Here is a 16,056-nt window from a genome sequence, read left to right on the forward strand (position 1 = left end):
GGGCTTACACTTTCGTCAACATCAGAAGCTGCTGGCAGCAACTGTACCATCCAATCTGGCTCCTGAGCAGGAAGCGAGTGGTATCTTAAGCACTTGGCTGAGCAGTGCACTTTCTTGGGCTTTCTCAGACCAGCCTGTTCTGACCTTGACATGCCGGGCGGAAGAGATGTGTGAGGCCACTGCTGGTGTTTTGAGTGGCCTTTCTTTTGTGACCAGAGGCTTTTTACCTGCAAAGGAAGACACAGTGTCCCAGACCAGAGCGCAAAGCTTTCTTCCTTTGATCTGGGTTGAGTAAATGGTTACTCTGGCTGTGTCATGAATCAGGAACACAAGGCAGACACAGACACCATTTTAAATGAAACTTTTAGCCTGAGAGCCACCAAATGATTTAGCCTTAAGTATCATAGGCAGCTAAGCATTGTCCGTGGGAGTCATAGACAGGCCTCAGACTGAGCATCGGTGAACTTGTGGCTTAATCTCGGAGGAAGGAATAGGAGAAACAGGAGGAAAGGAGGAGAGTTACAAGTAGGGGTGGCTTCAGGAGAAGGCAAGAGGGGGGGTCCGTGACTCGCATCCACGTTTCATCGATCCTTACCCCCTCTCTGTGAAGCAGCTGGGCAGGTACCCTCTCAGTGAGCAGGTGAGGAACTAAAACTCAGGAGAGGTGAGGCGATGTTCTCAGGGGCACATGGTTGGTAAAGAGCCCAGCTTAGTTCTTACTGCCGATCAAGAACATTTTGCATTTTGCATGTTCTGGTTTTGAGAGAAGCAGGCAGCTGGGTGTCTTCTGCCTGGCTGCCACTCAGTGCCCCAGCTGTAGCTCTCCTCTCTCCCCGTAACAGTTCACTGGAACTGCTGACTCGGGAGCTGTTTTACCCTTGTTCGTGATAAAAGCCACTCAGGGCTTCTGCCTGCAGAACACAGAGCTAAGCTGACTCCTCCAGGCAAAGAGAGACTGTTGGACTCAGGGCAGGGAAGAATGAGGGGCCGGGAACAGTTTGTAGAAACCCGAGGTCCGGCAGTGCCCGGTCAGGCAGAGCCCTGATCTTGTCTTTACTTCTGAGCCTGTTTCAGGCCCTTACTCTGGTTAGGACCTCGATCATCTGACCCATCTCTAAAAATACCCCTCTCCTGGTTGCGTAGGCTCTCTGAGCAGGAGTCCCAGCTGGGATGAGCTAGTGCGATACTGACCTGGAATTTGTGAACAACCCAGGTTGATAGAACAGGGCATTAGGCTTCCTCATGAGGTTTCATTTCTGAGGAAAGATGATAGAGCCGTTGTCTCCCTGGGCTGAGACCAGAAAAGGAAGACTTCCCCCGGACTGTGGTCTGGGTTGCTGGTCCAATTGTGTCCTTTTATGGGTCCCTGGAATCGGAAGGTCAGGGGTTCACTGGCTGAGGTCCTGACTCTATGATCTTGACCAAGACAGGTTCCCCCTTTGGCTGCTGTTTCCTCATCTATAAATGAAGGGGTTGGGTTCGATTGTGGGAGGTAAACTTTGGCTTCACGGGCCAAATCTGGCCTACCATCTGTTTGTTTATTCACTTGGGTTGTAATAAATTTTATTTTTACAGCACTCCTAGGTTGGCTGCAAAATTGAGCAGAAAGTAGGCTTTCCATATACCCCCTGCCCCAACAGACGCGTAGCCTCCTCCACTGTCAGCATCCCTCACCCAGAGGGGGACATCCATTATAATCGATAAACCTACACTGACATTATCACCCAAGGTCTGTGGTTCACTCTAGGTGTTGTACACTCTGTGGGTTTTGACAAATGTTCAATGACATGTAGCCACCATTATAGTATCATACAGAGTGGTTTCACTACCCTTAAAATCTATCTGTTTTTGTAAATAAAGTCTTATTGGGACACAGGCAAGCTGTTACGTAACGTTTGTGACTGCTTTTGCACTACAATGGCAGAGTTGAGCGATTGAAACAGAGACCACATAGCCTGCAAAAAATATTTGTTATCTGGACCCTTACAGAAGAAGTTTGCCTGCACCTGGACTTGATGATTTCCAGGAAGCTTCTAGAACCTGGGATTTTCTATCAGGTGATTCTGCAGGTTCATATCCAGGTGTTTGTTCTTCCTCCTCATCTCACTCCTCCTTTTCCTTCTCTCTCGGGGCCCCGCCCGTGTGCCCACACAGCTGCCACTGTTCCGGAGCAGAGGACCGTGACGCTGGATGTGGATGTGAACAACCGAACAGACCGGCTGGAGTGGTGCAGCTGTTATTACCATGGCAACTTCTCCCTGAATGCGGCCTTTGAGATCAAGCTCCACTGGATGGCGGTGACCGCTGCGGTCCTCTTCGAGATGGTGAGAGCCTCCTCTCGTCGGGGGTGGGGCCTCGGCTCGCCTTGCAGAGGGGCACAGTGGTTGCTTAGTAACAGTTTGTGTCATTTTTTTTTTAGCTCATGCTCCGAGTATCTTTTGCCTGGATTATTGAAATAGCCTCTTTTAAAAAATTTAAGTGTAGTAAAAAGCTCAAGCAATCCGAAAGGGTGTAGATCAGAATTTCTGAACCTTGGCACTTGACCTCTAGGACCATATAACTCCACGGTGGGGGCTGTCTTGCACATTGTAAGAGGCTGAGCAACATCCCTGGCCTCTACCCACTAAATACCAGGAGCACACCAGCCTTGTGACAGCCCAGAATGTCTCCAAATCTTGCCATATGTCCTCAGGGAGGGGGAGCATTCACCCTTTTAATGGAGAGACTCTTATTAGGGGAACATTTTTTTCCCTCACCCAAGGACATGCTTATTGACTCTAGAGAGAGGGGAAGGGATGGAGAAAGAGAGGGAGAAAAATATTGATTGGTTGGCTCTAGTCCATGTCCTGACTGGGGACCGAACCCACAACCCAAGCATGTGCCCCGACCGGGAACCTAACCAGTGGCCTTTCGCTTTGTGGAATGGCACCCAACAAACTGAGCCACACTGTCCAGGGCTGGGGAACATTCTTAAGGTCTGAATTTATTTATTTACTTTTATTTTTTTTAATCTTTATTATTTTTTCCAAGGTCCAAATTTAAAAAGATGCCCAGCTCCGCATCCTGCTCAGCTGGTAAGGGCCACCAGCTCTTCCCCGGCTGGTTGATGCTGGAATGACCACTCCCTCCAGGCAAGATTAACCCTTCTCACTCAGCAGGCTAAGCCTTTTCCTTGGGAGCCCTACCAGATGGTCCTGTCTCAAACCAGCACAGCCTTAACTTTCACACACATATAGTTACTATTTGGTCAGAGGACCAGACAGATCGTCGGAGGGATTTAGCAACTATCTTTTAAAAATACACTCTTCACAATCAATTCACATAAAACCTACTGAAAGGTGCTGATCCTTTTATCATTATTTAAAGTTTTTATAAGGCTCATAGTGTATGTTAATTATTATTTTAAGGCAATGTCCAACATTGTTATAAATCATATTTCATGTGGCTAAACAGTACATAAAATGAAAAGGTCATCGGCTAAGCCCTAGAAATGATCTTGGTCGAACAGTGAGCTTGGTGTTTGTGTTGTTGTTAGGAGTGTTCCTAGAAAACTAAGCGCAGTCCCCTTCAGTTTTTAATGGAATTACACTTGTCTAAATCAAGGTATGGCCCAAACTGTAGGTTTTTGAAGTAGGATTTGACATAACTCTCATCTGAATGCTAGAGGCCATATGCATAGCTTTAAAAAAAATGTGTGCATGTGTGCATACACACACACACAAATTTTATAGTTAAAAAAGTATCTTAAGACCAAGAACACGGCCACTGTTTCCTAAGAAGGTATAAATAGGAAGGTTTTCCTTTGCGCCCCAGTAGCTTAGGCTCTTGGTCAGCCTCCAGAAGGACAGCTCTCGGCGTCTGCCAGAGGGTGGCTCTCATTCCGCCAGGTCAGGGCTCCTCGCGTTTGGCCGGAGGCCACCAGTCATCTCGCACCCACTCAGCCTGCTTGAGTGCTTGTTTTCCTACTGGGTACCTTGGGCTTGGTAAATTTTTGATAAAGGACAAAATTAGAAGGACTTAACCTATATCCTGTGGCCTTCCTCCAACAGCCTGTGGAATGAGAAGGGTTTTTAGGGGGCAAGAAATAGCTCCATCCAGTCTCTTCCTTCCAAGAAAAACACTGATACTGCAGAAGCTTGGGCTGTGAAAAGGAACTGTGTGCTTAACTCACACGTTCGAGTATTTGACAGGAGGTTAGACGGGGCATGTTCCTGCCCGGAAACGCACTGGCTGGGAGCCAGCACCCCTCAGTAGTGAACGGACCAACCCGTGTGCATGACGCCACCTTGGCCGTGTTGCTCCTTGAGCGGTCCTTTTCTCTTGTCCGTACAAAGCTGGGGATGATAGTGTTTGTTTTTGTGCTTTCCTCCAGGTCCAAGGTTGGCATCGAAAAGCCACCTCCTGTGGCTTTCTGCTGGTCCCAGTTTTGGAGGGTCCCTTTGCGCTGCCCAGTTACCTCTATGGTGACCCGCTTCGAGCCCAGCTCTTCATCCCGCTCAACATCAGCTGTCTGCTCAAGGAAGGCAGCGAGCACCTGTTCGACAGTAAGAGATGCTCCCCTCTGGGGGTTCCGTCTCCATGAGCAAGACCTCCTTTTTCCCCCAAGGATCCCTCTCGGTGTCTAGTCCACACAGGCTGTCGCACAGAGGGAGCCTTTGGGCAAGGGGCCGAAGGGATCTGGGTTTCATTTCTTCACCTAGTGGCTGGACAAGTCACTTAATGTCTCTGAGCCTCACATTCCTTGTAGCTCAAATGAGGGTGGCTAGAGCTGCTTTGCAACTCGGGAAGGTCCTCGAAAGCCCTGGCGCAGAACGGCGGGTGGGAGAGGGAGCGATACCCTGTCAGTCACGGGTAGCCCTGGTGTTCTCTCCGCACTGTCCTTTCTATGCTCCGGCCTCGCCGGTTTGGGCTGCAGGAATTTGAACCTCACAGGAGGCTTGAATCTGCTGTTCCATGCAAAAGTCTAAAAAAGGGAGGCACTGAAAGCAGAACAGGAGGTGGTGCCCTGTTGTGCAGAGCTGTGGTGTGTCAGCACCTGGAACACTGCATGCGGCTTCAGCCCTGCCTCTCGAGGAAGACAGAGCAGAAGCAGGCTCCCGGGAGGACAGCAGGAGCCAGAGGGAGTCCTTCCCTGGAAGAGGGTGGTCGGGCTGAATGGGACAGCGCAGGGGCTGGCCCTGCCCTGCTGCCGCACCCCAACCCACCAGAACCCTGAGGGCAGGTGTAGGACAGAGGGAAGCGTGCATCCTTCCTCACACAGCACAGAACTTCTTATCACCAAGGGCTCATTGCGATAGGCATTAAAGTAGCTCCTCCAGAGCTTTCCATGGACTCACAGATGAACTTTTTAAACTTGGAAAGCTAGAGTTGCTGCTAATACCTTAGGAGCCCCTTTTGTTTCTCAGGCATCAAAATTAACAATGTGAACAAAAAGCTTTGGATGTAAGAGAGGTGCTTTCTTCCTGTGCCCTTGTAAGAGGACCGGCCTGGAGGGTGGGAGGTCTCGCCAGGGCTGGGAGGCCAAGCTAGGTGTCCCTGGGCTTTTCCTGTGGCAGGTGCCCCCAGGGTCCAAACAACGTTTGTTCCAAAGGCCCATGGGTACATTCTTTGTTTGCACCTCGGAAGATGTTTTGGTACGGGCAGCAGTGTTTTAAGGGACAGCAGGGGCTCCAGGTGAGTCCCCCAGTGATCCTCAGAGCTTACAAAGCACTCTCCACACTCACACATGCTCACATTCTCTCACATTCTTGTGTGCAGCTGAGACAGGACCATTCTTGGAGCTCTGAAATGCCAGATGATTATGTTTGTATCTGACGACTTTAAGCCAGGCACCGCCTCATAGTGCTGATTTTACCATGTTGAGGGGACAGACAGATCGTTCGCCACGCCATCAGAGCCTCTTCTGGGGTTTTTCATTGTTACGGTAACAGCACCGGATGGCTCGAGGGTCTGATGTTACAGAACATTTTTCTGTCAGCTGATGGTTTTCCCTGCCAGTTATAACCTGGTCTTCAAGACCAGCATCCTCTGTTGGTTGCCATGGTTACAGTTGAACGAAAGGAGTCCTGGCTTGAAGGAATGAGGACTTGAATCTGAAAATTGATTTTCTTGCTTCTGTGCTGCTTCTCTTCCTGTTGTCACCCCTTCCGTTAACAGTGAATGCAAAACCTTAAAAATCTGACAAGAACCTGCTGTGTGTGTATGTGTTTTCCTATTAAAGCCAAAGTCTTTCTTCTCCTTTGCTCTTTAATTGCCTAGAATTCTCAGATCTGTCTTAGATAGAGGATTTCAAGTGTGGGAGGAGTAACAAGGCCACCACAGGCACCTGTGGCCTTGGGGACATCTCGCGCAGCCACTGCTCCAGCTCTCTCAGCACATGGGTCCCGGGGCAGCCCTTGCCTGTGGCCTGTTGCTGGGTGACAGGCTGCCCCACCCTCCCACCTCCCGTTCTTGGTCCTCATAGCAGCCCCCAAGTGGGAACAGAGGGAGCGAGGCTGGAGCAATGAAGTGGACGATGTGGGGTAGGGGGGAGGGGTGTTCCCTCTCCTCCCCAGCCAATTGCTTTTCCAAATCATTTTTATATTTATTTGCTTAAATTTCCCCACCCCTAACATGGAGCTTATAATATTGCCTTTCTTAATAGGGAAATGGAAGATCAGCAATTTTTTTAATCTTTTATTTTTTGTCCTTAATAACATGCATTGAAAGCTTACTTCTGTGTGTACTTCATTGTCATGCTCCTTTGGGCATAGGAGAGCATTAGAATGAGTCTTGCATCAAATTCTGGCAGCTCATACTGACTTCTGGAGACTCATATTCATCCCCTTTCCAGGTTTTGATAGAGCTTTGGGAAGGGATGGTGAGGATGTATGGCTGCCACTTTCTCTAGGATGTCCCTCCTCGGGGGAAAGGCTGGTCTCTCTGGAAGCAGGTGGTGTGGAAAGCAGAGCCTACGGCCAAGGGAGAGGAATTGCCAAGAGCAGAGAAGGCCAGGCCCCAGGAGAATTACAAACCTTGGGATTACAACTCAGCATTTATTCTTCTTCTCCCCTTCAGGCTTTGAACCGGAAACATACTGGGATCGAATGCACCTCTTCCAGGAAGCCATCGCGCACAGGTTTGTTCCTTAGCAAGAGAGGACAGTGGGAAGGTGTTCGCGTTTGTCTTGAACAGCGGTCACCACAGCAAAACCCAGTTTGTTTCACTCCTGGGGAAGCGGATCTGGTTTACCAACGACAGATTCACTGCTTATCTCCGATGGACCTGGCCTCGGTGTCAGAGATAAGCACTACCTCTCTGTTCCTGTGGCCGTGGTTTCTCAGACCTCATCTCTGTCTCCGTCCAGCTGAGGGGAGGGCAGAGCGCTCCTTCCTTCTTAGCCTCCAACAAGACTGTGAGATAAGCTATCTGAGAAATGACAGGAGAGGGAAAACTGAAATTTGTCAAGAGCCTCTGGACACATGTTGAAAAGACAATCAGTGGTTAAAAAGCAGTAGATAAGCCCACAGGTATTTAATGTGTATGCTAGGGAAAGCCTTTCCCGGGCTTCCCTGTCCACCCCTAAGGCCAGTTCAGTTTTGTCTCGAGGACATCACTAACTCAGTGTCCAGCTGCTGCCTCTTGTTGATCATGGTGTGAGCAAAGCCTGCTCTTCCTGCTTCAGATCCTCCCGCTGCAGCCCCCTTCTGTGTCAGGTTGTCTCCTCACTCCAGCACTGTTAGCTGTGACCACTCCCACTCTGCCCACACCCTTCCATGGCCACAGGCTGAAGTCCAGATTCTTCATTCTCACCCTCCCCAAGGTGGCCGCCACCTTGGGCCTCACCCTGACCTCTGTGCCATAGACCTAGTTCTGAAGCTCAGCAAAAGCTGTGCAATGAACGCCAGGGTGGCGAGTTTCCTCCTGCCAGTGGGAGGGGGTGCCTTTTGGGGAAGCTTGGTTGGCAGAAAGGGCGCTGCCGTGGGAGGCAGGTGGGCCTGGTTTGCCTCTGCCTCCCCCAGCATCTGGCTGAGGAACCTCAAACAAGCCCTGGAGCTGCTCCGCCTCCATCTCACGCCTCACAGGGTGTGTGTTGGGGGGGGGGGTGTCCTCTGATCTTCCTGGACCCTGGGAAGCGCTCAGTAGGCTGACATTCCGACCAGGAAGACTCTAGTCAGCTGACAAGTTGAGTCCGAGGCCCGACACTGCTCATCTCGTATGTCATCAGCAGTCACTGCTCATTGCTGGCTAGAGATCACTTGGGACGTGGCCTTTATTTGTCACATCTGCTGTGTTCTTCACAGCATCCTCCTGATTCACCTTAGTCCAAACCCCAGTGGTGTCGTCTTTAAACTACTGCCCTTTCCTCCTCGGCCTGTGTTTCCAGCCTTCAGTGTCCTCCTGTGCACGCTGCCCAGTCCCCGCATATCACTACTCTGGACCCTGCTGTGGGTCCCTCCCCCTGAGCCTCCTCTTTCCCCATCCAGACTCTGGCCCCATCTCCTCCACACCTGTCAGTCTTGCTTCATTCACCAGGTCCCTCCACTCTGAATCCCTCCTTCTATTTTTCCCAATACACTCTGTCCACCTATCACACTGACTTAGGGGGCCCCTGGCAGGCGAGCACATGCATTTCTCTCATTTTTGTTTTCTTCCACGAGGCCTAACAAAGTGCCTGGCCCAGAAGAGTTGTTCAACGTGTAGCTTTTTGCACATAATGGAACTCTAGGTGGGAATGTGGCTCTGAAATGAAACATTATCTCACCGAAAAAAGTCCATCTCAGAAAGAACTGGAAAAGTGTCCAGGTCCCCAGCTCCTCCTTCATCTTTTGGGCGGTTGGCATGAAATTAGTGCATGCCCCTGTCCAGGGGCTGAGGACCGTGTGGCTAAATTGCCTTTTTAAAATGGAAGGTTCTTCCAGGTGGCTTCAGGCAGAGATGAGGCAAGAATCTGGTTCGGCTGACCCTTGCCGAGTAAAGAGATGGCCTTGACTGAAAGTGGAAAGGAGGGAAAGCAAAACCCAGGGCCATTCCTCCACATGGCAGAACCAGCTCCTGGAGATGATGGAGCCTGCGGCTCGTGTCAGCCTGTCCCTCCGATTCACGCCCCTGACTCCATGTGTGTCTTCAGTACCTAGTCACCCAATGCCAGCGTGAAGCCGGCAGCGTATGCAGAGGCCGCAGCACAGCCCCTCCCTGAGGACTGGCTTGGGGAGGGGAGGCGGGGAGAGGGGCGTTTTACCACCTTTAGTTCTGCCCTCATCCCTGCCTTCATTACGTAAGCCCCTCAGACGCGGGCAGGGGCCACATCTATTAACATGTCCTTTGTGGCACCGAGCAGGTATGGCTGTGATAAATGGGCTCTCTGGAAATAGAAGGACCAGGAATAGAACAAGCTGTAGATGAGAAGTAGAATAGAACAGCCATAGATGAAAAATGGCCCCTCCTGCCCGTTTCCAGAACGCAGCAAAGCGGAGAGCCCCAGATTGGTGTGCCTCGCTTTTAAGAAAAGAATTGCTGCTGTTAAGATACTTCATTTCACTTCAGAGCCTTCATTGAGAACCTACCATGTGCTCGGTGTGGGAGATGTTGAGGAAAAGGTGAGAGGTGGCTGAGGTGAAGAAAGATCAGGAGCGTCCTCTGGAGGCCCTGACGGTCTCCAGTGTGTGGGTGGGCAGAGTGGGAACGTCTGGGGCACTGCTGGGGGTGTGCGGGGCTGGGCGTGGCTGGGCAGAGATGAAGGCTGGATGAGAAAGAGCGGCAGGTGAGAGGGCTTTCAACCACCCCGGCGATGGAAGGAGCCTGGGCTGGAGGAGGTCGGTGAGCCACTGAAATGGAGGTTGGTTTGTAGTGAGGACACAGTAAGCAGCCAGAGTGTTGCATCTTGGATGAGATCTTTCCAAACCCCGTTAGCCCAGGCTGTCAAAGTCCCGTTAGCCACAGTTTCCCCCCTTGTCCCATTAGGGGCCCTAATCAGTGTGTCTTCCTGTCTTTCCCGTAGGTTTGGGTTTGTGCAAGATAAATATTCTGCATCTGCTTTTAACTTCCCGGCTGAGAACAAGCCTCAGTACATCCACGTCACAGGTGAGGTGCTCCCAGCAGACGGTGTGGGGGTGGGTCCCTGTGGCAGGAGGGGCCTGGCCCCATGCACAGGGTCTGATCCCTCACACCCTGCCTGCGGCTGCAGAGCCGGCCCAGCCAACCCTGGGCGCCCTCCTGGCAGCTGCGACAGTCCCCCCCTTTCCTCTTCAGGGACAGTGTTCCTGCAGCTGCCCTACTCCAAGCGCAAGTTCTCCGGCCAGCCACGCCGGCGGCGGAACTCTACCAGCTCCGCCAACCAGAACATGTTCTGCGAGGAGCGGATCGGCTACAACTGGGCCTACAACACCATGCTGACCAAGACGTGGCGCTCCAGCGCCACGGGGGATGAGAAGTTTGCCGACAGGCTGCTGAAGGACTTCACGGACTTCTGCCTCAACCGGGACAACCGGCTGGTCACGTTCTGGACGAATTGCCTGGAGAAGATGCACGCCAGCGCCCCGTGAGACCGGACTGTGCGGGAGTCAGAGGACGGGGAGGAGCCCCGTCTTGCCATTGATACTGAACAGGCTCGGTCGGGCCCTGGGCCTCCGACAGCAGTTTGTCACTGTCAGTGAGTGGGGGCCCTGCTGCTGCTGCTCCCCCCACCAGTGTTCTTTCTTCCACTCAAGGAGGAAGATTTTGGAAGCAGCTAGAGCCCAGAGCAGGTGGGAGGCCCAGATGGCCCGTGGGAGGGCTTCAGTACTGGGGAAGGGGACAGGCAGCCCCCATGGATGTCCTCCGAGAGGGGGTGGCTCCTTCGAGTGTCCCTTTCTTCCACCGTCCGTGGGCTGTTCGGAGCAGAATCTGCCACTTCCCACTCAGAAGTGTGCACAGGATGTAAGATAATGTTGTGAAATAATGTACCATAGGCTCACACCAACTGTATATACCTGTACATATCGGAAGCTGGAATAAAGTGCCATGTGTGGCATCTCTGTCCCCAGTGTGGTTTCTGGCAGCAGCAGTCTCATCCTCGGCTGGACAGACGTCCCCTGTCTCCGGGGCTGTAGTGGCCAGTGAGGCAGCCACAGATGGTGAGGAGGACTTTAGAATTCGCTGTTTTGGAGGGTCTGGTGAAAGGGCTGTGTTCACAGGCCATGGGCCGGAGCAAGGAAAGTCTGGGTCAGGCCTGGAGAGCAGACGGACAGTACCAGGAAACTGCAGGCCTCTCTGCTGTTGGAGGTGCATCTTGCTAAGTGGGCAAGCTCAGCTGTGGCACGCAGACCTCGTGACATTCTGAAAAGAAATCAAAGCAAAGCCACTCTTTGCTCTAACCAAGGTGTAGCTCCCCCTGCTTAACAGGATGAGACTCAGCACGATGCCTGAACCTCAGTGCCTGGCCTAGCCTGCTGCAGGTGAGGCGGTGCTGCAGGGGGGCTGCCACCTGACAGTTACAGACTCTCCTTCCCCCTCCGTCTCTCCACGTGGAGTTAGTCACAAGCCCTGATGACTGAGCTCATCAACAGCTTGCAAACCCATCCACTTCTTCCCAGGCCTTCTGCTTCCGTTCTCAGCCCGGACCTCTTTGGCCCTCAGCCTCCTCTCGCACGGCTGGGAGGACCTCCTAACTCCACTCTGCTTGCTCTCCAGGCCATTCTCCGCTTGGCAGTGGGCATCTTTTTGAGAAGCCACTCAAATGGTGCCCGCCACCTAGCTAGACCTCTTTGGTGGCTTAAACTTCAAAAGCCTTAGACACAAAAAGTCCCGCACAATCTGTCCCAGGCAGTTTCTGCAGCCGCCTGGAACATGACAAGCTCTTTAGCGGCTCAGCACCACACCGCAGCACCATGCCTTGCGCACGCTGTTCCACTTGCCTCGAGCACTCCTCCTCCCCCACACCCGCTAAGTCCCGGTCGTCATCCATCAGCTCCCGTCACCTCTCCAGAGCAGCACAGTGGGATGCCCTGTGACATCTTCCCACAGCCCCCGTTCTCCTCCCGCAGCACTCGGCACGCTGACACTCGAGCATGGCAGCAGCGTGCCTGCTGTGTTCATCTGTTTGTTCCGAATGTGGGGCATAACAGCAGCTGATGGGAAAGGGGTTGTTGGCTGAACGTGCGGACTGAATGAATGAACTCTGGGTGCGACGGCTGGGCACTGGGTGTTACATCTGAATCTCTCCCCCACTAGCTGGGTTCCTGAGTTACTTAGTGGAGGCCGTTTTCTCCTTTTCTTTTTAAAATTTATTTATTTATTTATTTTTAGAGAGAGGGGAAGGGAGGGAGAAAGAGAGGGAGAGAAACTTCAACGTGTGGTTGCCTCTTATGTGGCCCCCACTGGGGACCTGGCCTGCAACCCAGGCATGTGCCCTGACTGGGAATTGAACCAGCAACCCTTTGGTTCGCAGCCCGAGCTCAGTCCACTGAGCTATACCACCTAGGGCAGGAGGCTGTTTTCTCATTTGTAAAATGCAGCTATTGATGTTGCATGTAGATTTTGAGAGAACAGGCCTGCTAATACATGTGAAAGTGTGCTGGTTGGTTCCTGGCATGGAGCAAGTCCTTGATAAAAATTCATTTTCTTTTCCTTTCTCACCTTCCCTTCCCTCAGACAAATCTTTGCTCCTTTCTAAACATCAATATCTTTCAATTATAAATTGGGAAGCTGTTTCCCAGGGTGGTTAGAGGATCAAAAGACAGATGTATATGAAAGGACTCGCTAGCCAACAAGCGATAAACAATCGGAGGCTACACTCACGTTCCCAGCCTGAGAACTCTCTTCATTCATCTGCATTCCTCAGTATCCTGCAAGCGTGCAACGCCAGCCATCGCCCCGCCCTCTTCTCCCTTGCAAAGATGACCCAGGAGAAGAAAGCCTCGAGAGTGATTTGGTGGAAGAGGAATCAGCTGACAAGTTAGAATGCTGATCAGTATCCAGAGCCAGGCCTGCAACGCATGTGCTCTGGAGCCCCAGTTCCCCCACTGGCTGCTCCCCCTGCCTTCCTCTCTCTGACCAGTACTTCCTTCCACCCACTCGTCCAAGCCAGAATCTGGCAGTCAGACTCCATCCTCTTCCTCCATCGTCATCCAGTCCTCCCACCTATCCCTCCTGCCTGTCCCTTGTACCCGCCCACCTCCCTCCGTTTCTGCTGCCCAGGCGCAGAGCCTGGCCCCTGGGGAGTGTGGTTTGCTTAGACAGGGAGCACGTGTGTGCTTACTGCAAGCCCATCCCCAGATGCAGAGACGTGAATAACTATTCCGTGGCGGAGAGAGACAAGCACCGGGCTTGGGCCCAGCTCCGCCATTTCTTGGCTGCGAGAACTAGGGGTGGTTCTGTGTCTTGAGCCTGTTTTCTCACCCATTAAACAGATGACGTGGCTTCACCCTTCTCCCCATCCCACACACACACACACGTACCTGCACACACACACCCCACTCTGAGTATTGCTCTTCTGTGCTTGCAATGCTGAAATTGTTTGCTGACCCATTTCAGCTCACCGGGCTGAGAAAGTGTTCTGGTGCACTCCTCAGTCGATGCGAGTTGGATGGATGAGTTAGTGAGACTGAGGGAGCAGGGCCCAGCCCGTAGGAAGGACACGAGAACCTGCGGTAGGACAGGCCTTGATGAGGTCACCCGAGCTCACCCCCTAAATCCAATCATGGAAGGCACTTCATCACGTTAAGAAATGAGGCCATTTAAGGCCAACACATGCCTTGGGTCACCCTGCGCAGGTGGAGATGAGGGTAGTCCAGTGAGACTAGAGCCATAGAACAGAGGGGTTCGTGGGGATCCGGTAAAACCTTTTCATTTTCTCCCAGACAAAGAAACAGAGTACCTGCCCCTGGCTCTAGATGGAGCCCAGGTCCCTGGCTCCCGGCCCAGTACCTTCCTGGGTACTTGGATACGGTCTGTAGCATGGTGGTTAAGAGGGCAGGCTCAGGAGGCAGGTGGCCCGATTCAGAATCCAGCAGTGCCACATTGCCAGCACGGGACCCTGAGTAACTTACTGTACCTCTCAGAGCCTTGGTTTTCTCATCTGTAAAATAAGACAACAAAACCACCACATGGAACCATGAAAATTCCATGAGAAAATGTGGGTAGAGAGCTAAGACAGTGCCTGGAAGGTTGTGACCCCCTCCCTAAACATTAGCCGCTAGGATGATGGGGGTAACTACAGAGGACCAGGGCGACAGGGCAGTCTTCCAAGAGGAAGTAGCTTTGGGCCTTGTGGGATGCATAGGAGTCTAGGTGGTCAGGAGGCGGAGCCCTTTGTCTGGACTTAGGCTGGGGGGCTGCTCTCCTCTAGCCACTGTGGTTCTGCTTTTCTGGGTCCTAAGAACCTCTTCTGGGAAGTTTTTTCTGTTGGCAGAAGAGACCCGTTGTCAAGAGCAGGAAGAAGAGCCTCCTGACCACATTGTCCTGGCTGCTTCCCCCTCCTGAGCAAGGTTGCGGCCTGAGACCTGGCAGTTCGGGGGACGTTTCTCAGCCCTGAGGCTGTGTTCAGGGCTACACACAGGCTCGGGTGTCCCTGGGGCAGCACTAGTCGGTGGGGACTCCCGGACTTAGAAATGAGTTGGGTGAGGACCCACACCGTGTATGGGGTGCAAAAGATTGTGTCGGGAAAAGAAATGAGATAAGGTGATATGTCCGTTTACCAAAGGAACTAGAAAAAAGCCAGAAAGTCCTCAAACCTGGAGAAGTAGCTGTCTTAGCCCCCGACCCTGTGGTTCTCCAAAGCTCTTGTACATAAGAGCTCGCTTACATCGCAGCTTCCTGCGCCTCCCCACGAGGTTCTGATTCAGGTCTGGACTCTGCATGTAAACAGACACTCCCAGTGATTCGGCTATCAGTGGTTCACTTGAGAAACCCTGCTGCGGAGTCCTTCTCCGGGCTTCGTTCTGTCTACCTTACACACGGTTCTAACCAGCCTGGAAACCTGACTCTCCGGCCAAAGCAGATTAGAAGCTGCACACTAGAAGGCAACACAGCAGAGGCAGAGAATTCAACAGCAGAATGGAAAACGGAGTGACAGCTGATGGCTCGGTGGCAGTGGCAGCGGAGGGAGAGCTGCGAGACCACCCAAGGCCAAGCTGCTGGGCCAGGAACTGCCCAGGACTGCATTGGATAAGCTCAGAAGCCCGCATCCTCTTGGCAGCAAGAGACTCATCAAAATAATCAAATGGAAACTTCAGGTCCTATAAGGAAGAAGCACAGGTGACCCTTGAACAACGTGGGGATTGGAAGCGCCCATCCCCCCGCAATAAAAAATCCACTTATAATCTAAGTCAGTCCTCAGCCCACGTGGATTCCCAATCATGTTTTGCTGAATCTACAGATGTGAAACTCGGGATATGGAGGGCCGATGGTACATTTATTGAAAAAATCTGCAAATAAGTAGTCTGGCTCAGCTCAGACCTGTGTGGTTCAAGGGCCACTGTACGTGGTGTATGTGATGCACACTTGAGACACTAAGGAAATCTGTGAGACTTGGCTGACGTGGGTAGGAAATAGAAAGCTGAGCAGAAGCCCGTTGACAGTCCTCTTCTTTCACCCAGAAATGTTCAGGTACATGATGCAATAATGGTCACTCCATTTTTTTTCAGTGTTTCCCATATTCTGGGAATGTAGCATATTTTACGTGCCTTTTTGTTATGTAATCTTGTCAGCCACCATCATAACAGATAAGAGGCAAAAGGCCCCAGAAGGTAGAGCCCAGGCCACATGGCCAACAGTGGGGCTGGGAATCAGGTCTGTGGGTCCTCGGAGCCCAGCCGCCATCTACTATGCTGTATTCTTTACTGCCTGGTGGTGCTGGGTCAGCGAGGCATCACCCGCAGCTCTGTCCTGGGGCCCCCGGCTGGGGACCTCTGTGTTCCTGTCAGTGGACTGTAGTCCGTATGTGGTGGGTGCAGCCCTGCTGGGGTGCCGATGCTGTGTGACCTGTGGATGTGGTATCACATTGGACTGTCTGGAAGGGAAGAGGCCAGTGGCCTTTCCTCTCCCCTGGAAGGCCCTGTCTGCTTCTCCCCTTCTGGCCCACAGCCCTGACTTCAGCCT

The 16,056-nt window shown here is 52.3% G+C and overlaps 1 protein-coding gene across 14 annotated transcripts in view; it reads left to right on the forward strand.

Annotated features, from left to right (window-relative positions):
• The window catches only part of DEPDC5 (DEP domain containing 5, GATOR1 subcomplex subunit), a 92,703-nt gene extending 81,707 nt beyond the window's left edge, over nucleotides 1-10,996 (forward strand). For all 14 annotated transcript variants that reach the window (XM_028527497.2, XM_028527493.1, XM_036013686.1 and 11 more), the window contains 5 exons: nucleotides 2,155-2,324; nucleotides 4,373-4,544; nucleotides 7,057-7,117; nucleotides 9,980-10,062; nucleotides 10,231-10,996. In XM_028527497.2, coding sequence (XP_028383298.1) covers nucleotides 2,155-2,324; nucleotides 4,373-4,544; nucleotides 7,057-7,117; nucleotides 9,980-10,062; nucleotides 10,231-10,523 — 779 coding nt within the window. In that variant the 3' untranslated portion in view covers nucleotides 10,524-10,996. The remainder of the gene's footprint in view (nucleotides 1-2,154; nucleotides 2,325-4,372; nucleotides 4,545-7,056; nucleotides 7,118-9,979; nucleotides 10,063-10,230) is intronic.
• The last annotated feature ends 5,060 nt before the right edge of the window (nucleotides 10,997-16,056 follow it).

The sequence above is a fragment of the Phyllostomus discolor genome, chromosome 13, assembly GCF_004126475.2.
Source record: "Phyllostomus discolor isolate MPI-MPIP mPhyDis1 chromosome 13, mPhyDis1.pri.v3, whole genome shotgun sequence".
Classification (NCBI taxonomy): domain Eukaryota; kingdom Metazoa; phylum Chordata; class Mammalia; order Chiroptera; family Phyllostomidae; genus Phyllostomus; species Phyllostomus discolor.